Consider the following 24,709-nt stretch of genomic DNA (forward strand, 5'->3'; position numbering starts at 1 on the left):
CTTAGTTTGTCAAGATGAGCATAAACGACATCTGTAAAACAAGCTATTCAATTATTGTAGAAACAACATGACTGCTAGTTTAGCACAAAACTTTATTTTCAAAGATACTTATGGGAACGACGAAAGAACGAACTTGATACGAAACAACACCTGAATTGGGTTCCACTTCATTTTGTGGCATTTTGTTGTCATAGCACCAACGCACAACCACATGTTCGTTTAAAGATCCTAATAAAACAACGACAAAAAAATTGAATTAAACAATACAGTACGATAACACGTTTTATGTCGCTACTGAATTATCACAATTTATTGTTGATCTTGACGTAGCCTATGACGTGCATGGCAACAAGAACCCAAAAATTGGCTAAATTTAAATTTTGTGAGTTTTTAATCGAGTGTGAATTCAGTGTGATACGAAACAAAAATATAAACTATTCTACTGTGTGTTTAAAGAGTTTATTTACAAATATACTGAAATTTGTTTCTCTAAGTTCTCTTAGTCGAGTATATTTACGTCAATGATCTTGCAAATGAACAGTAATAATTTTAGCAAACCAAGTAAAGAGGAAAGCGTCAGATAGGATCAGTGGTCATTTATTTTTGTTTGGATGCAGAACAAAACGTACACAAAAGAAACCAAATATACATTACAGTGAGCATCCAATGAAAGAGTGCGAAAGACCGTATAGTCCTAAAAAGGAGCAGGAGGTCGTCAGGTCTGCACTCTCTCATTTAGACTGATATACGAAAGCAAGTAGCCTATAGCGTTTTTAAATGGCAAATTGACAGTGAAAAAGAAGAAAGAAAAAAAGAAGAAAAAAACGAAAAACGATAGATAGACTTAAACTACTGCATAACTCAATTCATCTGTACCTGTTGTATTCATGGCAGCAACGAAGTAATTTTTTGTGAATCCTCTCCGCTCTGTTAAATCTTCAAGCACTGCTTTGAGAGTCTCTACAAAATCAAGTCATGCAACAATAAAGGCTTATAGATTATATCAGAAACAGAAAAAGACACTCTTTTCGTGTCACTACATTTATCAAATTGATGAGGAGTTTAGCAGACAAACGTAAAGTTTTTCTGCATAATTAATAAAGCACAAATCGTGAAAAAGGTGTTTTCTTTTTTCCGTAAAAAGGATAGTTACCAATCTGATAACACAGACCTTCAAGCAAATTTTGCGAGCATCATTGCTAGTAATTCTTATTAATGCTTAATACAGTTAGAGCAGGAGCCAGGTCGATTTATTTGACTGTCTGGGTCAGTAAGGTTTGACAAGTGTGTCTAAACTGAAATTTTGTGTAGATTTCGAAAATAAACTTCTTACTTGCACTAGTCTGACCGTTTTGTCTGTAAAGACCTGTTTTTATAGCCTACTCTTGAAGAAAAATGGAGAGAAAGTCCTTACGTGAAAGAAAGTGTTTATTTCATTGTGACATGCATAACACGCAGTGAAACTTCACTGATCTTCGAAATTAAATTCTAACTTGAATTAGTCTTTGTGTTACTCTAACCGTAGACATGGCCACTGCCGCTCGACATAGTGCATAGCTCATGGTCGGTGGTTGCGAGCGCAGTGATTGAAAATATACCACAACCTGATAGACTACGCGCAGCTCCACTGATGAGACCTGAAAGGTCGAAACGGTTGTCAGGAGATTTTGTATGAAGTTTATGATATGAATATTGAATGTTCCTTCCCATGTGGTCCGAACGTAACCTTGACTTCCTATAATTCTCCAACGTGGTAATACTCCAATGTGGTATGGGTGGATGCTCTGGTTATTAAAGATGACTTGCCAAGTCAAACACTGACATACATGGAGCCAGTTGGAAAGCCACCAACAAGGCTTGATGTTGTGCAGCACACAATGAATACTGCAATTCAAGTTGCTGATGCATGCCATGATGCATACATACCTGTGACCTATGACTTAGCAATTGCAAAGCCTGCATTACAGATTCACTCCTATAAATCACCAATGTTTGACAGACTATTTGTATGTTACGGAGCCTTCCACACCAAGTTAGCATATTTCAAGTGTTTAGGATACATCTTTTCTGCTTCGGGTGATAACCACATTCCAGTGGAAAGCAGAGTAGCCTACTTGCATTAGGCTCACTAAATGGTCTTTTGAAAGAAACATTTTACAATCAAGCAAAGAGACTTCATCCCCTCCTTGCAGTCGCTTTGAGAATAAAGCATCTGGAAATTTTCCTCCTTCAAGCTGACATATCCATTGTTCCAGTGATGAAACTTCAGCTACTTCTCAACAACCCTTCACCTGGCCTGATGAACGAAACTGAGAATCATGACAAATACATATTCACTCAGCCTATGAGACATTTACAGACGGTACACTGAATAACAAACATGGAGCTACGGCTCAGTTTTGGATGCAGTATTGCAAGTTGGTGGAGCTCTACCAAATGTTCACTAGAGCTGTGAGGATCAGTAACCTAGATTTGTTCACTTATTCTCTGAACAAGATGATTCCCATGTTTTGGAATTGGTCACCACAACTATGCCAGATGGTTGACCCATTGACCCTGTATGTAATGAAGCTGCTGAACATTGAGAACATTCACCATGGCTTGAAAGATCAATTGCAAAATTGGTCTTTCAGCATCAGACGAACAAAGCATTCAGTCAATGTGATGTTGATCTTACGTTGGAACTTACGACCGTAAATGCAGATGTTACATCAAGACTGACAGGGATATCATCGATGACACAGAATTTTGGTGCATGTAGGCTAAGAGGTGGAATATTCTTAGACCAACAAGAAGTGCTGTTGTTGGAAGCTTGATGATGAAAACTCAACTTGAAGAACAGAGCTGAAACCATCAAGAGTCAAGAGAGATACATCAAATTTGAAAAAAATCCTCAGTGTTGTGGTTACATATGTTACAGACACAACTATGAATCCATTTGCCGATCCTATTGAAAATGATGTTTTGTATTCCATTGGAAGTGGAAAATCTGCATCTGAGGAAGTCACAAGTGAGCTTCTGCATGTGCAGAGGATTGGCGAGAAGATGTACTCTGAGTTCAAGACATATTGCTTGATATCTACCTCCAGGTTTGAGTCACCAATCCACAGGAAAGTAGTCAGAAACTTCTCTTATGCTGCTATAAAAGCAAAGGTGGTGAACAATGAAAGAAAAAAAATAATAGGTGTGAAAGGGACAAGAGACCTGTTTGGACGACTACTTTTTCTTGCTGTGACAAATCATATTGAGTTACCATTTGTCCAGTGATGTACGCGCATACAAAAAATATTGACGTTGTCAGCGTAAACGCAAACGTTCGAAAACCCATACGCCGTATATGCGTCAACGTAACTTGTAAAAAAAGTTGGTGGCGTCAGCGCATACACTAGCGTAAACTCATTTTGTTTGCTAGGTCCAAACATTCACACGGTATAAACCACTCAAAACAAACAAGTTTTATTTTAAATTTCCACGAAGAAACACAAGCATCTGAAAGTGTTCATCTGACATTTTGCTGTGTTTTGGTTCCAATATGTCTTTGCCCATTGAAAACATTCTTTCAACTGCAACGCTGGAAGGTATTGGCATGTTGTAGCGAAAAAAATACATTAAAAAGTATGCGTTGACGCCATGCGCTAAAAAACCACCAAAACTTTACGGCGTAGCCTCAAGCGCAAACTATCCAAAACAATGTGGCCGTAAGCGTTAGCGTAAACAAAAAGTCTACGCCGCAGACTTGATGTTGACGCCGCTGAATTTGCGGCGTATACGTACATCTCTGCATTTGTTTTCAATTATCCCTTAACTCCTGTCCCTTTGTGCCTTGGAAATGTCGATGGTTCAATGAGTTCTACTGCAAAGTCTACACTTCTGCACAAATTGTAGAGAAAGGTTGAAAGAACAGCATATAAATCTGTGGATGTCTTAATTATAGATGCCATGTTGGTGATCAGATATTTGAGCAACCTACCTATCAAGTTCGAAGGAGTAGCAACATGTATATTGTATAATGTATATTAACAAATGTATGTAGAACCTCTGCTACAGAGGTTCATTTTGTCAGTGGACACATACACAGGAACAAGTATTAAGGGGCTACAGCAAGACATACGTGCCAGAGGCTTCAGTAATTGTGGTTCAATGGCTGGTTTCAACATCACCGATGGTGAGCAGACTAGGCCAAGGAACTTCTCTGCAGCCTTGTCGTCCTCTTCGTTTAAAACATCCCTTCTTCGCTTCCTTGCTCAACAGTGATGCGTGATAAACAGTAGCCTACTGTGATGTACTGGACAATAAGAAACTATTCTATACTGTTGATGACAAGTGCTTCGTGTATTCTGTTGAAGATGGACACATGACAAGGAAAGAGTAAAAGCCACTTGTGAGTTCCCACATCGAAGCTGATACAAGGATGATGCCTCGTGTGAAGCGTATTCACATCCTCAACCCCAACCACATCATCACTGTAAGAGCAAATGACACTGATGTGATGGTGATTCTCTTGTATCATGCCAGTTGTAGCAATTCCCTCACAATGTACAATGTACATGGACGTAGGAAATTCAAACAACAACAGTCGCAGGTACATTGACGTAACGTTGCTGGCAGACACTTTGGGAAAAGAAATTGTTGGAGCATTACCAGGTTTCAAAAAAAAAACAAAAAAAAAACGTTTGGAGAACTTGGCTCTTCAACAATGGCTGAAGACACCTACCTTGTGCTGGAAGAGTTTGTGTGTGTTTTGTATGGACAAAACAAGGTTAAAGATGTTAACATTGCTCGCTTCAGCCTCTTCAATGTGAAGTATCAATCCAAAGAACTAAACACTCCTTTGAAAAATATCAAAGAAATGGAGCTATCTATGCTTCCTCCATGCAAAGCAACCATCAAGTAACATTTCCTTCATGCAAACTTCATTGCCAACATGTTGAAGACAGCAGATGAAAGCGATATTTATCAGCTTGATCCACATGGTAACGGATGGAGTAGGAAAAAGGGAATGTACATGCTGAATTGGTTCCCAGGTCTTATATTGTTCCTGATTGTCTCAGCCAGGTTTTTTTTTAAGGTTTGGTTTGGGTGACCGCTAAGTAGTTTTAAGAGATCGCAACTGTTTCATTTAAATACCAAAAAACAGCCATATTTGCTTAAACGAATTATTTATTAGGCTACTGTAGTTGCAAGTCCAAATTTTGGGAAACCGCTGGAGAAATTTGGGGGACCGTTTCAGTCCCTCAAAACACCTTAAAAAAACATTGGTCTCAGCAATCAAATTGAAGAAATTCCTGAAGAAGAAGGTAATAGTGAAAGAGAACCAGAGGAAACTGTTGACTCAGATAAAGAGTATTTGAGATGTAGGTCCGAATTCAAATCTATGTCCCTGATTTAGCTTTCAGCTTTGGCATAAGTTGCAGTTCTAAGTAGCCTACAGCACCAACGAAATAATTCTGTATGAATATTGTGTTATTTCTTCGAACTTTTGAAATGCATCGCTTGTAAACTTAAATCGGTTTTAGTTTAAAGCTGTCATTTGTAAGTAACTGTCATATAAGAGGCTATACGTGCCTACTAGGGTCTGTGATAGATTTGCTTCAGCTCTTGGAACTTTGCAAATATTAACATGTCTCTGTTCATATGTTCTATCTAAGATATAAAATCCAAATTTTCTATTTACCTTTCGTAGTTACTGAATGTACTAGATAGGCTACCGGTATGTAAAAATGATTTTGTCTGGTGATTGAAACTTTTTGCATGTTACCATGTTGCGTATAATCTAACAAAAAGTGTTCATTTTGATCATAATATCAAGTCATGTTGTTCCTATATCTTTAATTTAGAATTTACCTTTCATTAAAATCATCTTTTATTGCATTCTTACTGTTTCCTGTGATGTATACCATCTTGATAAGCATTCGGTCACATAACAGACGGATATAGCAATATTGCCAGGTATCATCTCGGAAAATGCTCAAGCCTTAAAGCAGCCGGCGGCCATCGCGGCCATGGCCGCTAAGTAGTGGTTGAATGACCGCCGGTGCTACCTCCTCCGTCGGCCAAGTTTGGCCGCCGGTTTCTTCTAGCCAATTATTTAATTTCGCAATAGAATGATCGTGGATTAAATGATGAAAATATGTAGTATCAAAGAGTGACGCAGAATTAGGTCAGCGCATCATAGTCACTACTGTTGTATTGAATATATACAGCTGCGATCACCAGCGCTGTAAGTCTTGTTTGCAATTCCCGATGTTTATTTTAACGAAGTGTTAAACCGAAGTGCTAATTTACATCGGCTGGCAATATTGTCGTTTTTATATCGATTCAATGTTGTAGGACATTGAATCGTTGTTAAAAAGGAGAACTAGGTTAGTTGACATCCGTGGGTAAAACACGTGTCTTCATAGCTGAGAACGTTGTGGGTTAGTGACTTCACACCCTCAATGGTGACATCATAACGGAATAAATGGTCAGGTTTTATGAAAGGCGGTATCAAGGATGCCAGACCTTGGTTTTTCCACCTAGATCTGGGTTTTTTTGACCACATCTGGGTTTTAAGTTTTTTTATTTCAAATTTAGGTAAATCTAGGTTTTTTTGGTTTTTAACTTTGTACAGAGCTTGCACGGTATTAAGGCACTGGGATCTTCGATAAATGGTCCACACTGCAACACAAAAATGATAAGGTAGCCTACTGGTAATGTTTTTTTGCATCAGCTACTGCAGTCAGTGAGGTAGCCTACAGGATGCTAAAGAAATGATCCAACTTTATGAAAATGTGGATGACTAAAAATTGGAGTAGTACAACTATTTGTGTTACTGAACATTTACTTATTGTGAATTTGAGTTATTCTTTTCAACATTATGTTCAAATGAAAAAGGCTAAGCAGGGTTTATTGCTAAGTAGGCTACCAAGTTATCGTAGTTGTACACCAAGCAGTAAGCAGGCATGATGATTCTCCTCAGCCGCAGTCTACAACTCACACAGCAAAAAGTTTAGTTCAAAAGTCAAAACTAACCTTATTGGTTTTGTCTAGTCAGTTTTAGAAATTTTGGTTAAACACGCACTGAACCTTGCTAGCTAGACGCTTTACCATAAAGGTAATTTTGAACCAAAATCTTTGCTGTGAGCCCATATAGGCCTACCAAGCTCTTGTTTTTGTATATAGTTATATTACATATATATTAACTACCATACCAACATAAGCATGTATATTGTATAATTAAATCAAATATAGTTATTAATTACTATATTTGATTTAATTTGCTCTGCTTTGCTTTTTTGCTTAGCATTGAGCACTTTTTTGTAGTATTGATAGTTTTCATTGTTTTTTTTATTGTATAATTATATATATATAGGCTACGTGTTACTATTTGTAGCTTTCTGTGTAATGATTTAAAAATGGTGCTGAAAGCGCACGCAGGTTTTTTTAACCGCTTTACTACATATTTTCTGGACCTGGGTTTTTTTTGCCTCATCTGGGTTTTTTTTAGCACACAATCTAAGTTTATTGGAAATTTGTCGCTGGCATCCTTGGGCGGTATGCAGTTGAAACAATTTACTGAGCTGCGAGCAGTGAAAGCAATTTAAGGTCGTTAGATGGTCCCGCAATACCGGATTACAATCCCGATAAAGCATTTAATGCGTGGTGCAACGATTCTATTGTAGGACGTCGCCCAGACTTCAACAACGCTAAGTGATCATTTTAAATGCAAGTTTAATGCTCTTTACTTGTGCTATCGTTATTGTATTTTGGCCTTCAAGCACGCAGATTTAGCCGCCGAGAAGGAGCTCTCGGTAGGCCACGATGGCTGCCCGAAAAAAACACGAGTTTTAAGGCCTGATGCTTAATACAACAAAAACGGTAGGCTAGTGCAAGTAAGAAGTATATTTTTGAAATCTACGTAAAATTTCAGTCTTGAAACACTTGTCAACCTTATGGATGACAAGTGTTTCCGTGAAACTTGTCTTTCCGTGAAACTTGTCTTTCCGTGAAACTTGTCAACCGTGAAACACTGACTCAGACAGTCAAATAAATCGACCTTGCTCCTGGTCTAAGTACTTACCTTAAAGAGACTTACCTCTAACAACGTAAAAATCTTCAGGAAATGTATAAGTCTTTTTCTGTACACCAAGCCAGTTTAATAGCTTATCGTCATCTGAAATAGCATCCACATTAAAAGTCAACAATATAATCTTACACAAAAATAACATTTCATAGTTTACTTGGCTGCATTCAAATACTCAAAACCCGATGCAACATTTAAAACTTTACAATCTATAAAGAACTTTATTCATCACACATTAATGCTACAAATAAAATAACACATTTATCACTGCGTTTTAATAAATGAGATCAGTCAGTGTTTCTACCCAAAACAAAATATTTTATTTGAAGCACCAAAACAAATCGAAAATTCGAAGGAAACGTGTGTTGGCAAAACAGACCAGACCTTTTCTATTTTGCACAATCATTTCCAGTTGTTCAAGTAGATCTGGACGAATAAAGTGCTGCAAACACTCTAACGTTAGAATGGAACGTGTTGACTCCATCAATATCTTTTGACTCCATTCCACCTTATCCACGATTTTTTCCAAGTCCTCTACAGTAAATCAATCCAGAATTATAACTTTGCTAAGTTTAACTTAAATATCATAAAACAATCTCGCATTTTCCATCAACCTTATTTGGCTTCAAGCAAACATTGGTAGCAGTCCCTACGATTAGTATTGAAAGAAGTAGCCTATAACTGCCTTATCGCAGATATTGCAAAGTACTGTAAAAAACTCACCGTGAAGAACAAAAACGTTGTTTTACATAAAAGATTTTGATCCCTTGTTTTTTTTTTTTAATTTGCGGGAATTAAGCCCAACAGTTTATTTGGGCTACCGACTTATTGTTATCACAAAAGGTGCATCATTTTTTAAAACTTGATTAGGATGTTGGCAACCACTGCTACTTGGCTGTTCAATTTCGAAACATTTTATTTCGTTTCGAAGCAAAATTCCTTGTCTTACTTTCGTTTCGTTACGAAATAATTTCTGAGTGAAGAATTTCGTTTCGTTCTGTGTTCGAAACGAAGCAAAATGTAGAAAGTCGTTTCATGAAGATGTTATTGAATGTGGAGTTACATTGCAGTCAAACTAACACTTTCATCGATATGCCAATCAAAATATAAGCACAGAAAAATGGTCTCAAGCTGTCATTGCTGTTGACCCACGATTTAAGCTGATTTTGTTTGATAAAGAGGTTTACCTAAGTGTCCAAAAATCACTTTTAGAACTGCATCACAATGTGGAAGAACAGTTATCAGACGAATATAGCAAAGTTCAGGAAACGGAAACAAATGAAACAGTTGCTGCAAGGTGGACGTATTTAAAAGAGAAAAAGAAAGAAAAGGTTTCTTCAGAAAAAGTGCCAGCAGGCGATTTCGAAAGCGAATTGCAACGCTATTGGAAACGCGAGTGGAAACTAACAAACGAGTGTCCATTACAACGGTGGAAAGTAAATCAAACTCACTTTCCAATGGTGGCTAAATTGGCACAGATTTTGTTGGCTATACCAGCCACTTCCATCACCAGCAAGCTTTTGTGATCTGCTGCTGGTAACATTGTGGTACCAAATCGAACATAATTGAACACATCGAAGATTGGGACCTGCTCTTTCTCAGAGCAACGATCAGGAACTCTATTGGAAACGTGTCTTCTTCGCACGATTTTATAACCTCCGTTGACTGTGCCCATTTTTTTGTTTGTTTGTGGGCTACTGCTCCGTTTTTGTATTGAGTAGAAGTTTTGTTTAAATTAAAAAAAATCCCAAAACCTGACAACGGCTTACCCGGACATCATTGACAGAATCGTTTCAAACATCTCTGTCTTTTATCAAATTTAGTTGGTTATGTTTCTGCAATCCAGTGTTTTGTTCTGCTTGGAGGAGAAAAGATGTTGACTGTCGACCTCATTTATTAATGTCACACTTTTGTTTGCAAAACGGATGTTCACAATTTCCTGTTAACTTTTAAAGCAATGGCCTGCTCGCTGTAAAATATATTGCTTTGTTTCGAAATTACGAAATATTTCGCTTCGTTTCGACCTAAATTTTTTTATCTTATTTTCGTTTTGGAGCAAAAAGCTTTAAGAACGATTTTGATTTGTTTCCACTTAAAAAAGATCCTTCCGAATAGCCCAAACTGCTATTAGTGTATTTGCTTTTAGATTTGAGCTATTCGAACTATACTTTTTTTTTAGATTAAAATGAATTGTTGAGCAGACCTATTGGACATGCAAACATGCATAGTATTACTCGGTGACCCACAAATTGTTCGTAAGCAATTGCTCGTAAAGCAATGTTCGTAAAATTAATTCTTCGTAAAACAATTCTTCCTAAAGCATTTTTTCGTGCACGCAGTTAAAATTTGATGTAATGTCACACTTTTGTTTGCAAAACGGATGTTCACAATTTCCTGTTAACTTTTAAAGCAATGGCCTGCTCGCTGTAAAATATATTGCTTTGTTTCGAAATTACGAAATATTTCGCTTCGTTTCGACCTAAATTTTTTTATCTTATTTTCGTTTTGGAGCAAAAAGCTTTAAGAACGATTTTGATTTGTTTCCACTTAAAAAAGATCCTTCCGAATAGCCCAAACTGCTATTAGTGTATTTGCTTTTAGATTTGAGCTATTCGAACTATACTTTTTTTTTAGATTAAAATGAATTGTTGAGCAGACCTATTGGACATGCAAACATGCATAGTATTACTCGGTGACCCACAAATTGTTCGTAAGCAATTGCTCGTAAAGCAATGTTCGTAAAATTAATTCTTCGTAAAACAATTCTTCCTAAAGCATTTTTTCGTGCACGCAGTTAAAATTTGATGTATACGAAGAAATGCTTTACGAAGAACTGTTTTACGGATTTCATTTTACGAAAAACAGTTTACGAACAATTGCTTACGAACAATTGCTTTACGAACAATTGCTTACGAACAATTTGCCTATAACCGTATTACTCTGTAGACTACATTACAACAAAAGTTCAAATGGATCATAACTTTATTCCAGAAACATCACAAAAAATAGAGTTGAAGGTGAATGAACATCGAACAATTACAAGACTTTGCTCTGTGGTGGTGCCGTGGTGGTATGCAAGAAAAAATTCAAACAACTTTATCAACTGCAAAATCAGCTGAGCTTCAAACGGGGTGCTTGGCTCACGTAATCCGGATGATAAAATTACAGTGGATGCTTGATACCTGCTTTAACATAAAGCCCAACTAACTGTCACCATACCACAACAAAAAAAGAGTTTATCAGCCTTGAGTCTATGAAAAAACGTACAACCAAAAAAATCAAAAAATAACTTTTCTTGCTAATTTGCGTCACTGACCTCTTAAATGCCACAGGATTGTTCTCGAAGCTTTATCAAGGCTGGTATCAGTCGAACGTCTGACTGAGCTAAGCTCATACTTCTTCAAGCTTTCCGTTTTGCATCGGCCTCCAACGCGGATCAAACCTTGAGGATGGAATTTTGCAATTCCTTCCAAGAACTGATCCAAAGCGTGGTTGGTGAAGCACACAATGAGTATAGGACCATGAGGGACAGAACCAAGAGTGTCTTTACCAAGCTGTCGTCTGCGTCAAAACGTTTTATAAAATGCATCAGCTAACAAGCCAGCTTATGACACTAACAAATAACAAAAGATAAAAAAATCTCTTTTATTTCATTTTACTCGTAGCGTTTTTAAGCTAACACTAGAAAAACCAGCCGTCATTTTTGATCGCAAAAGGATTTTGTTTTTTCTCCTGACGCCTTGGTCGTGCAAATTGACTTTTACTTTTGCCACTCAATGAGGTTTTCTAACGTTGTTAGATGTAGCTAGTGAAAACGTTAAATTGATGCAATTTTCACAAGCGCTCACTGAAAGACTATACCTAGAAACACGGAGCGGTCAAAATTGGCCGCTTCATACTTTTCCACGAGAATAGTTTTGAAACCAGTTTGTTCTTAATGTACGGTAAAAAAAATTGCTAGTTTTTCTTCCTATAAAACCTTCCTTTTACATTGATTTAACACTCACAGATGTTGATTCAATAAAGAAGCAAAGTGGTAATCTGCGTTTATTTGTTTCTCAAGAATGTAAAAATGCAGATCTGTTAAAGAGGCGCATCATACTTAATTTGTTGGAATGCACTAGTTTGGACAAAGCTTTACCTTGACCGGGCTTTCCACTAGCTACTCTGAATTTTAAACAATCTATTTCACACAAAACTAAATTGAGATATTTTGGCGATATGATTCACAATAAATCTATTCAAAGACAATTACTAGAAGGAAAAAAAAACGGCAAACGAAATAGGGGCAGACCACCAAAAATTTGGATTAATGATGTTGAAGACTGATCAGGACTTAATTTCAAAACTGCAGTAGAAAAATCTCACAACAGAGATACTTGGCGCCTCATTGCCTCCAACCCTCGACCAGAGGAAAGAACTGATAATGATGATTTCACTCAAAAGAAAATCAAAAGTGTACAAAAAGCAGCTGAGTATACTTATTGTTTAAGGTTAGTTCTAAGCAACAATTTGTTTCAAGATGACAAAGGCAAGACTGCTGAATGTTGCAAAAGTCATGAAATATTTATGTGGTGGTGGATTCAGTGACTTTAGTACGGGGATATAGTGAGCTTCGGGATACGAAATCACGTGACCTCGCGAGAGCACTTCTGCGCAAAGTAGTGTCACTGTTTGGCAAGTATTCAAAGTTTAAACAGGGCTGTTGGTGGTTTGGCTGCACGTTGAAGACTAGTTAGTAATGAAGTTTAGTTGTGCAATAGGGACAGAAAGGCTAATGAACGTCTTTTGCATGCTGGTTTTCTGTAGGCTATCTGCAAATACACATTTAAATACTTTACAAGTGGATTTAGACTAGGTTTACAAGACGTTACGGTATTTTGTATTGTGCATTGAAGCAAATTTGTGTGATCAGTGTTGTTTTCTGTGCAAAGTGGAATAATAAGAAACAAAACAGGCAGTTCTGAGATTATTAAGGTTTATTTTTTGTATGAAAAACATGACTGAGGTCTGAGGATACTTTTTATACAAATGATTAGTTTGTGGGCCTACGGTACATTGGATATGTAGCCTTGTCATTGTAGTGAGAGCTTTCAAGAGTTAATTTGTCAGAACAAGAGCTAGTAGTAAAAGTATGGGTTAATTTCAATACATCACACCATCCATACACTGACTAGTATGATTGACTAATCCAATGTAGCTTTGTGCATATTAAATTGTGCTAGGCCATAAGCAGGTGAAGCAGTTGCCCAGGGCTCTATCATCAACAAAGTCACTAATTTTTGCAAAAATGTATGTAATTAAGTAATGTTTGGGAAACTACAAAACTAGCACAATCTGATAAAGTAGGCTATGTTAATTTGTTGTTTGTAGGCTACAACTTCATAGCAGGATAGCAATATTTACACCCACAGACATGAAATCATTTGTAAACCTTTGTGCATCTGCCCAAAATAGAAATTGCAAAAACCTGTAAACATACTGAATAGGCCTACACTTTTTGCTACTTCATGTCCACCTGAAGAATTGTTTACTTGATTAAAAATGTAAAAAACTTTCAATCACTCCTTTATGAAACAGAAACATTTCTTCAGTTTAGGAATAAGAAATATATATATATTATGGAAAGACCTTGTTTTAGAGAAAATTGACATCCAGCTCTGCTCATCAGTTTTAAATACCATATATACTTTGTTTCCTTAATACTAGCTAATACAATATGATACTTTGTTAATATCATACTGACCATAGTTATTTTTTTATTCTAAAGGACAAAGGTCTTAGTAGTCTACTGCATAACAGACAGAGTGAACGTAAAGTGCAAAGTTGGCCAGTTTCACAGTAGCCGTAGTTGTAATATATGCTAGGCCTACATATTCTTAAACTCAGTCGATGGCTGTTTTGGTATTTGGGCACTTTCACTAAAATTGCACACATTTTTACCCCCTAAAGTGGCTCTGTACGGATATAGCTGTAGGCCTATGCTATAATATGAAGTACCGTACATCAGTATAGGCTAACTAAAGGGCTAGCTTTTTAGTAGTCCAGAAAGTTATTTATAAACAAAAGTATACATATGTTAAATTTTAGTAGCAATCCAAGGTTTTAATTTGATCTTTCATTTAGGTTTTATTGTGATAAATTCAGTGCTTTAATAATCTATATTTGTGAAATGGGGTTTGTGTGTTGTGTAATAAGCTGTAAAAGTGGGTACAAGTCTTGCAAGACTGTAGTGAAAGTACCAATGTTTTGATTTCCGAAAGATGAAGAAATGAAAAAAAGATGCTGCTTGTTTCATAAATTTAATTGCAATGTGTGGAAAATCATGTCTGTTACAACACCTACAAAAGGTAAAAATAAGATGAAAAGAATGGCTTTACTTTAGTTGTTAAATTTATTTAATTAGGTTGAAATTGTGTAGAGTGACAACAGTACTTATTACGGCCCAGCAAATAAGTTTTTTTTCTCATTTATTCACCGTCTTCTGACTTTGATTCAAGGCAAAAAAGGTTCGTTCTGGCGAGGATAGTAGGTCTAAATTGTATGTTGTGTAGCCTACCAATGGGTTGGGTGTACAGTAGTACACTACTCAGAAATTACTAATGTGCACTGCATTTTTTCAGCTTTTCGAAAAAGAGATGAGATGTGTTCTCCAATTGAAGCTGATGGAATCAAACAACAACCGAGTTTGACCTTCTTGGGAAAAGCTAGAGATCTATTTATACTTTGGAAAAAAGAAACCTTTCTGGGCTCACTTCACAGACATTTACTGCATGCATTTAGACCATGGGTGCGGTTCCAGAGTTGGCGCAACATTGATAACCAACCATCATTTCACCTATGTTCTCACTGGAAAATTTTTGTCCAATTCAATAGAAGGACGGTTTGGGTGGTATCAGCAAGCCAATGGTGCTAATTTTTTCATGTTTGTAAAACAAGTTCTGGAAGCTGAAAAAAAATTCGCACTCTTAGTTTGTTGCAGCAACATGATCTTCTTGCAGCAGGTAACCTCACAACCCTTGATGCTTTTCCACTCGGCTTTGACGTTTTGATGTCAACTGTTCCGTTTACAGATGTTTGATGGTTTACTTTTTTTCTGCGGTTAATTTGAATGACCTCTCTGATGCTAATGTGACGTATTTTGTGAGCGGATACATTGGCCACAGTATCTCTCGAGTGCTTGTAAGATGTTATTGGTAAAAAATGTTGATGGGCCGAGTCTCCTTGAGTCGGTACCACATTATCGTGCACATCTTCTTGAAATAGCTGATTGTGGTGGTTTATCCGCTCCCACAGAATACTGCTTTGCAGTGACAGCGCTGGCTGTTCAATATTACACTGCTATATTGTGTGATGACTTGGCTAAGTCGAAACTGTTTAGTTTGTTGAATTAGCGTTTTATTTTTACTTCTTCAATCTTGAATGTCGAAGAGTCTCGTGATATTGGCGATTTAGTTCAGCAAAAGTGTGATAATGGACATTCTGACGTTTACTTAATTGTGTGCACTGCATTTAACTGTTTCACTAAAAATGAACTGAAACGATTTAATGCCCCGGAGATTGCACCTTCCACAATGGTGACTAATCGAAAGGTTCGAAAACTTACTTTAAAAAGCACACACAAAAGTTAGTTATGTTTTGTTTACACGTTTTTATTGCTACTTTATTCTTATTTGTTATACCTCACAGCCAATAGAGTTGCTACTCTCATAAACACCTGAACAGTTTTTTCAAGCTTGCTTGGTATTTTACTGTAATGTTTATTATATGCTTACTTCACATTTATTTACAACCAATCGTATGAAGTGAGTATTGGTGAAGTTGCTGTTGTATATTTACGTCTACTTGTCTATATTACGAAACATAGTGTAATCTAAATGGCGATATAGAGTAGACATTTACACTGTAGAATATTTGACTTGGGTAAATTTGATCAAGGTGTTGGAAGCATTAATTACGTTGTTCAAATTGCTTGTATCATCAATCTTATCATCTACTTGCTTCCTTGATTGTCACTATTGCATGGTATTGTGCTCTGTCATGTTACACCATCTGATGTATCTTTTTGAAGAAGTCAGTTATATTGATTGACGAAACGTACGAAAATAGATGTTATCGTTTTCATTACTGTGTAGCTGTTAATAGTGTTAGGTAACTTGCGTATTGCGTAACTATAATGTGTCAATGACAGTAGTCTATGTACGACTTGTACGTGCTTCAGTGCATTCAGTGTTGTGCTGGACTAGTGCGCGTATATATTAACACCGTATAATAATGAATACCGTATAATATAATGTTTACAAACCTGCAATAAATTTATATTTTCAACTACAATAGTCATGTATGCTTTTTGCGCATTAAAATGCAGTGGAACGGTTACGAGCAACCTATTTGTGCAAAAATAGTTGTTTGCTACAATCGCCCTTCTCCCAACAACGCCTGAAATCGCCTTCGCGTCCCGATACTCACTATGTCCCCGCTTTAGTAACAAAGCTGAAGGCATTACAATTATTCGACCAGTGATGTATATTTTTTCTAAAGCTTGGACTCATCTGGTGGCGACAGAGCTGAAACGAATTGTCAAGTAACACTATGTAAAATTCCAGGTTCTAATCAACATTACTTATAACTAGAAAGATTCGAAAATCTTTTTTTTAAAACTTTGTTCTTGTGGTTGAGAAAAAATAAAATATTTAAATTACGAAATTTCTCTGAATATGCAGTAAAATGCTCAACCGTGATGCAAACGCAGTTTGTCTGCTTCTAGCTTATAGAAAGCTGATGGTTATTTCAGTGCTTGGAATTTTGAATTTGATTCTTAATACTGTAGAACTTCGGGCTGGATTTACCAAATGTTTATGTTATCTATGCTATTGGGATATTAGGAATATTTCTGCACACTTCAATAAACGAATATGGCCAAAACGAACCGACTTTTCTGTTGGGAAAAGTATCGTCACATTTTACAATTTGATGGACCACAGTAAAATATTTATGCTATTGTTGCACTTAAAACTGGGCCTTATCAAACAATTTGTTAAAACAGAATACAAGGAGCCAAGTGCTTTCAAACACCTACATACAGTATATTACTTCCTAACCTTTCTGAAGCAAAGATAAAAGCTGGTATTCTTACAGGCTGCCAGATAAAATTCTGGAGTGCAACTAACTTCTTAAAAAATTAACAGGAAAGAGAGTAAAGCTTGAAATAACATTCGTACTGTGGTTTATCAATTTTTGGGCAATCACAAAGTTGAAAATTATGTGGAGCTGGTTGTCAAATTACTGAAAAGCCACTAGTTTGATTCTCATTAGGTTGAGTTTATGGAAAATATGGAAGGTTACTTTGAGGAACATGGCAAACATTTCCAGCAGAACATATTAGATTTTAAACATCGGTACCAAGGACAATATAATGAGCGCATGATGGGCGACTATATACGGAGACTAATCAGTAAAACTGACTTACAGCATTGTCAAAAATCTAGAATAATCACACATTTTTAATTGGTTTATTTACTGCTGGCTAAGTGTAGCCTAAAATAGCGCTGCTTTAATCTAATTAAGTTGTCAACTCCACACAGTACATGGGAAGTCGTCCGCCCCGTTAGCTCAGTGGTTACGTGCCCGGCTCAAGATCACGCGGCGTTAGTTCGACTCTCGGGTTGTGCGCTTGAGCAACACATTTCAGGACTGCTCTACATTAAGCGGCACCTAGTGAATGGATAATACACCGGCAACAACACTTCAACAATCGGACAACTTCACTCTGCCAATCTTGGTAACCAGCCCTGCGGCAAGAGCCTCCACAAGTATGCAAAACTACCAAGAATAACCTAGCAAAGCTTTGTCAGTCCGAGGATAAAGATTCAAAATCAAACCAAACCAAGTTGAAGTTGAAGCTTGGTTCTAATTTGTTTCTCAAAGAAGTATAAATTAGAATGCAAAACTTAAACCTCTGTAACAGCAACAAAGAATGTATAACATCAAATAAGGACCTTCTGATGATCCCCCTTTTAAGGTGAAACAGAGGTTTGAGAAAGTATTAACTATATTTGATGTAATTTGCTCTACTTGGCTTTGAGCGCTTTTTGTAGTATTAATAATAGTAGCTATTGTTCAACATCAAGTTTTATGTTAAAATATTATGCATTTTCGCGTTAAATCTGAAATTTGAAAAAAATCGTTTTGGCATTAACAAAAACATATTTTAAATATCACGTGGATTTTCTTTCATTTGTAAATGTTACCAATCAGAAAATGACGCTTAGATGCCAGAAACAAAAATTGTGTTGCACAGTGTAATGATGAAGAGGACAAGCATCAAACCTTCAGTGGGATATATTTCTTACTTGACAAACGTCTAGTGAAAACAAATCAGCAATAGCACAGTCAGAGGTAACGTTTCAACTTTTGATTAGTTTGAGGTCCTAATAAACTAAAACAGTAAAACCCACCATTCTCGGCTCTACTGTATAAGGAAGCCAAGAAAGGACATATCAAAAGTTGATGCACTGATGAAGAATCAACCATTATATTCACCAAAGATGTAGCCATCAATTTATCGAGTGTGTCACTATCAATACGCGAAGCCTCCACGACAGGCTACATTATGTCTTGACCGAGCGTACTATTGTACAATTGTACAATTCTTATACGGTATGTTATTGTTATTATCGGTTACTGTCTGGTCACAGTGGTAAACCATAATCTCTTCGTGGGAAAATTTTAACATAAAGTTCCCGAATCCGTTCGTCTGTATATAATGACCGAAGAAACACACACTTGAACTTCTTTTCAAACAGTGTATTTCTGTAAAATTAGCCCGCGGCTATCGAAATGGGGTGCAACGCGATACACCTCTAAAACTGTCACTACGATACAGATTACTTGGATAAAGGACGGAGAATTTGTCCAGCTAGCAAGCACCAAATAAACCAGTTAAATGTGCGACCGACTTCCAACAAACAACTTCAAGAATGAATCAGAAAAATTTGTGATAACTCAAAGGCACGAGAGCAGTTCGTGTGACGCAACATTTCATGTCCAAACAGGTTTCAAACTGAAACAGGTTTAAACCGGTTTGACACAGGTCTTACGGACGATGGTGCAATTTTGGCTTATGTTTTAGGAATTTCCATGACGTAATATTCAGTAGACCCGAACGGTTTCTACATGACGTTTGACCAGGCGAACAACCGTCTGGAACATAGCGGCCCCTAGTTATGACAGTCTGACATGGCATAACTAAAAAAGAATTGACGACAATTGTGAGCCAATGAATAAAAACACATGATACACAAATTGTTTGAATCACTCACGTTTAAGTTAATACGCAAATACAAAGGGCATGCAAAGTATGAACAGCAATAAGAATAAACACGACGATACATGAAATTGGTACCATAGGTAGTAGGTACACGCAAAAAATGACGCTATATACAGTGGTTGCGATAATAACCGACTGTTCTGGCCTCAGACAAGTGTCGGCCACCGCAGAAAAAACCAGGCTCAAACCCTAACACTTAGGTGTTCTTTACGGGGGCGAGGCACGAAATATCCCTCAACACATAGTCTACTTTCACTTTCCCCGTACTCTCATCATAGTTGCAGACGGCAACTTTAGCTCTACGAACCACAGGCTTCCCTTTCCTAATTTGTGGAACTACCTCATGCACCCTCCCAAGTTGATACTTCCCACGTTTACCAATGTCCTGGAGAGAACCTACCACTACAAGTTGACCAGGCTCCAAATTCTCGGCCATTTTTAGCCATTTTTTCCGGCCCTGAAGACCTGGCAAGTAAAAATCGATCCATTTACTCCAAAACTGCTGAGAAAGTGACAAATTGAACCGATAATCCCTTCTTAATTGGTCACGATCATGTGGTTGCCCAACAGCACAGTATGGGTCTAAGTATGGGGTCAAAAGTGAGGCAGGGGTGATGACAGTAAAATCCCTAGGATCGTCACTCAAAGGTACCAAAAGGCGTTCGTTCACGATCCGAACGGCACTACTGGTGTACGTAAGCAGTTCAATAAAACTGGGTTTACGTATTGAAGAGTCCAAAATGTGAAAAAATGCAATTTTAAATTGTTTAACCATTGCCTCCCAGGCGCCACCTTGCGCCGGAGCATACGGAGGTATAAATTCCCAGTTTATCTCTCTCTGTCTCAGGGCGTTGTGAAATTCAGCTGATCCTATCAACTCGGGTAACTTCTTAGATGCTGCCTGAAAGGTACTTCCATTGTCGGAATAGATAGCATTAACCTGCCCACGTAAATCTGTAAACCTTGTAAAGACAAGTAAAAAATCACTCAGCGACAATGACGTAACCAGCTCAACATGAATAGCGCGAGATGCCATACATGTGAACAAGAGTCCCCGAGCTTTTTTGTGACTTCTACCTTCAACAAAAGTTAAAGGTCCAAGATAGTCTAAGCCGCAATCAAAAAAGGGTTTCCTGTGCGCAGTTGTGCGAGACAAAGGTAAATCAGACATGAGCTGCCTTTTAGGTCGAGCTTTCTCAATCGCACATACACCACAATCATTAAGATACCTCTTCACGGAGGCATTACCATTAGCGATCCAAAACTTCTGTCGCGTAGACAACAAAGTGTGCTGTACTCCACAGTGCGCATTTCCATTATGATGCGACAGTACAAGAAGCCTAGTGAAGGGGTGCTTCGAAGGCAAAACAATCGGATGCTTTGTTTCAAGAGAGATCTCGGGAGAATTACTTAAGCGCCCTTCAATGCGGATTACACCAGCGTCATCTACACAAGGTCTGTACTTTTTAAGTGAACGTAATTCTTTCAAGCGTTCCTTCTCACGTTGCAAAGCGCCAACACTACCTCGCTTTATCACTTCCTCAAGGGCATCCGGCGATCGTTTGGTCATTAAATGTACCACATCGCCATACACGCTCTTCTGAACAAACTTCACAGCCAACTCTGAAGCACTGTTAAGATAAGATGCATCCAGTTTTGGCTTCACAAAGCTACGCTTTCTCGTTTTACAGCACAAAAATTCAACAAAAGCAACCAAATAAGCGATTCTCTTTTTCATAACATACAAAGAAGGTGCGGCCTCGATCAATCTGTGAAGACCACCCTGTCCAACGTCAAGCGACTCCTCTTCGTCACGAAGATATAGGCTATGGACAGGTACTGGAGTGGCATTTTCTACAGATGGAATTTCCTCACACTGGTAGAGAAGACTAGAACCATTTAACCACAACTCTCGAAATTCTTTCTTTGTAATAAGATTTGGCCTTGTGCCAACATCAGCTGGGTTCATATCGGTAGGGCAAAAACGCCAATCCTGGGCTCCAGACAACAATAAAATATGCTCAACTCGACGCGTAATAAACTTATTCAAACGTAAATCAGGGTTTTTAACCCACTGCAACACAGTACCAGAATCACACCAAAAATACTTAAGGCAGTCGGGCATCTTCAATGCCTCGTAGGCCTGCTTCACGAGTCTTGCTGTATTCAAAGCGGCAACAAGCTCTTTCCTAGCTATCGGCCAAGAAAACTGATTTTTTACAACAATGGTAGATTTACCCAGAACGAAAGACACACTCGGAACTCCGTTAACCAGTCTACGTAAGTAAACAACAGAAGAGAAAGCTTGATTCGAAGCATCACTAAACCCATGCAATTGATATGAAACAATATCATCCGGACTGCACACACCAGAGTTTGCAAAATACCATCTCGGTAACGAAAAATCCTTAAGCAGGTCCAAAGAGCGAAGCCACGACTCCCACTCTTTAACAAAGCTATCAGGGACTTCGGTGTCCCAATCAAACTTGTCTATCGCCAATTGCTGAAGTATAAGGCGTGCTTTTAGAAAAAATGGCGCTCCAAAGCCTAGCGGGTCAAAATTTTGTCCAAGCTGACTGAGCATACTTCGGCACGTGTGTTTAGCTAAGGGCTTTAAGGAACATGCGATACGCATCTCGTCAGACTCGGTTTGCCACACACAACCCAATGTCTTCGCTGATGGCAAAGTCATATTTTCAGTCTGAAAGTCAATGTCACGAATCAAAGGTGAAAGCATCTCATTATCCAAATTTGACAAGACAATTATAGCCTCCTTGTTAGCACTCCACTTACCAAGTTTAAACCCACGGCTATCAAACAAAGCAATTGATTCATGAGTGATTTGCTGAGCTTCCTCTAAGCTATCAGCCGAAAATATAAAATCATCCATGTACATATTATTTGCAATATTGCAGAGAGTCAATTCACCAGCACTGCTGGGATTCTGCTCGATCATTTTCTTTATAGCCAAGCAAGCGATATACGGGCTACTCTTTATTCCCCAAGGGTGTACACAAAAACGAAATGGTACCATCCTACCATTTTCAAGGTCATCATCTTCAAACCACAATATACGAAACAAATCCCTTTGCGACTCAGGTAACTTTATTTGAAAGAAGCATTTAGTCACATCAGCCATGAGACCAAATCTACCAAGCCGAAATCTAGCCAAGACATCTACCAGAGGGTTTAACAAGTCAGGAACCGAAAACATTACATCATTAACACAAGTTCCTTGAAATTCAGACTTGCCATCGTAAACAATGCGCTTTTTTAATTGTGACGTAACAAAGTATGGCAAATACCATTCAAATCCCTTGACATTTCCTGCTTCACCAGTACCAGTACGCTCAATATAGCCATTTGATTTAAGATCTTTCATGGTGTCAGTAAGGAAATCACGAAGTTCAGGTTGTTTTAAAGCTTTCTTTCTTAAAGCAGCAGCTCTATCTGACGCCAACACAAAATTGTTAGGTAGATCAATATCTTCCTTCAACGGAACAGGTATCTCAAATCGACCATCTTTCAACTCAATATTCGGTTCAACAAGTTCTCTAGCCAACTTATCATTGCGAGACAATTCACAGGTTTCATTTTGCAACGTCAAATCCTGAATGACTTTATTCAGGTCTGCTATTTCCATATCACGAGACTCAATTTTACGCTGAAAGCCAGAGATGACATCCGACTCTGAAGACGTCTGCACTCTGCACACTTTAGCAACGCTTTCCTCTAAGGGTGACTTACCACCACAAGCCAACCAACCGAGAGGAGTGAGTAAAGCATGCGGTTCACTACGATTTTCACCAACACGTTCTTCTTTTGCCCACATCAAATAAGCGTTGTCGTTGCCAATCAGTACATCTACAGTACTACAATCATTCAAATGAAACATATTCACGTCATGAAAATGACGGAAACCATTTAAATCTTGTTTATGCGGTAAAGTTTTAACATCGTCAGCCCAAGCTGGGTTAACCACCGAAGTTATATCACAAAACAGTTCATCTGTCTCTAACGACTGGATGTTGAGTTTGACAAGGTCAGCACAAGTAGCTTTCTGACCAGCCAGGGTATCCATTTTAAACGACGCTTTATCGTACGGTTTAAGATCAAGTTCACACACCAAGTCACTCGAAACAAACGTCAACTGCGAACCAGGATCATGCTGACAATACACCAACTTCGATTTGCCAGTCATTGGATTCAAAACACGAGCAGCAGTAACGCGGTTAAAGGCATATTCAATGAAATTTTCAAACTGGAATTAAGCATTAAAATGCGTAAACTGAACACTCAAGAATACATTTTTAAAAAAATTACCGAAAAAAAAAAGGTTTTCAATGACGCTGGCAAGGCCCAAAGTCCAATGTTTCATTTATTTTTTATTTTTTTCAAAATGACCGAAAAGTGGAAACACTGCTAGAGTATACGTCATAAATGCCAAGAGCTCCAGCAATACCAAAAGTCTTTTCGCGCGCTGGGTTGCAAAGTTCGGACGTGTTGCGTTCAAAGGAGTTTAGCAGGATAGTTTTACACGTCTTTTAAGTTTCTAGGATATTTCTTTGAGTAATAGTAGCAATGTTACTAGAAAGGTAAGGTACGGTAGTGTATAAATCTAGTAGCATTGCTAAAAATTAAATGTCCATAAAATCAATATTGCATCATAGTTTGACTATTGTAGAAACAATATTGCATCATAGCAAATACTATGCCTGACTTTTGTGTTGAGCTTGGCTGTGACACGACAGCATTGCATAAAGTTAGTATGTTTGGGTTTCCCAAAGACAGTACACAAAAAAAGGAAATGGAATAAATTTGTCAACACCACAACTTGTCATTGGAGTGGACCAAAACCACACCACAGAATTTGTAGTCTGCATTTTCAAGAAGCAGACTTCAAAAATTTCTTCAATTCCAAATGGGATATGCCAAAAGACTTGACTTGAAACCCGGTGCATGTCCATCTTAAATCTTTCCTTCTCCACCAGAAACTAGTGCAACAGTTGAAAGATCACATTTGACTTCTTCCTGGCGACCAGCTTATAGAAGACGCCAAGTTAATGAAGTAATGTTGATTTTATGGTTTATTGTATTTATTTAGAATTACAGAATTAGGTTTTGATAACCTATACGGTACCCCAGGGCCTAATTTACAACAAGGCCATTAACCTAGTGCAGCTGTTCCCAACATGTGAGTCGCGACCCCGATTGGGGTCACCTGACAATTTGCCTGGGGTCACCTGAGGCCTTCTGAAAAGTTTAGAATTTCATTAGTTAGAAAACTTTGCCACAAGAATTCCAAGATACAATGAAAA

The 24,709-nt window shown here is 37.8% G+C and overlaps 1 protein-coding gene across 1 annotated transcript in view; it reads right to left on the reverse strand.

Moving 5' to 3' along the window:
• Positions 1–11,370: 11,370 nt before the first annotated feature.
• The window catches only part of LOC145781649 (NFX1-type zinc finger-containing protein 1-like), a 30,003-nt gene continuing 16,664 nt past the window's right edge, over positions 11,371–24,709 (reverse strand). Inside the window, exon 5 of the mRNA XM_082593323.1 lies at positions 11,371–11,623. Coding sequence (XP_082449449.1) covers positions 11,371–11,623 — 253 coding nt within the window. The remainder of the gene's footprint in view (positions 11,624–24,709) is intronic.

This window comes from Aplidium turbinatum, chromosome 13 (genome assembly GCF_918807975.1).
Source record: "Aplidium turbinatum chromosome 13, kaAplTurb1.1, whole genome shotgun sequence".
In the NCBI taxonomy this organism is placed as follows: Eukaryota; Metazoa; Chordata; class Ascidiacea; order Aplousobranchia; family Polyclinidae; genus Aplidium; species Aplidium turbinatum.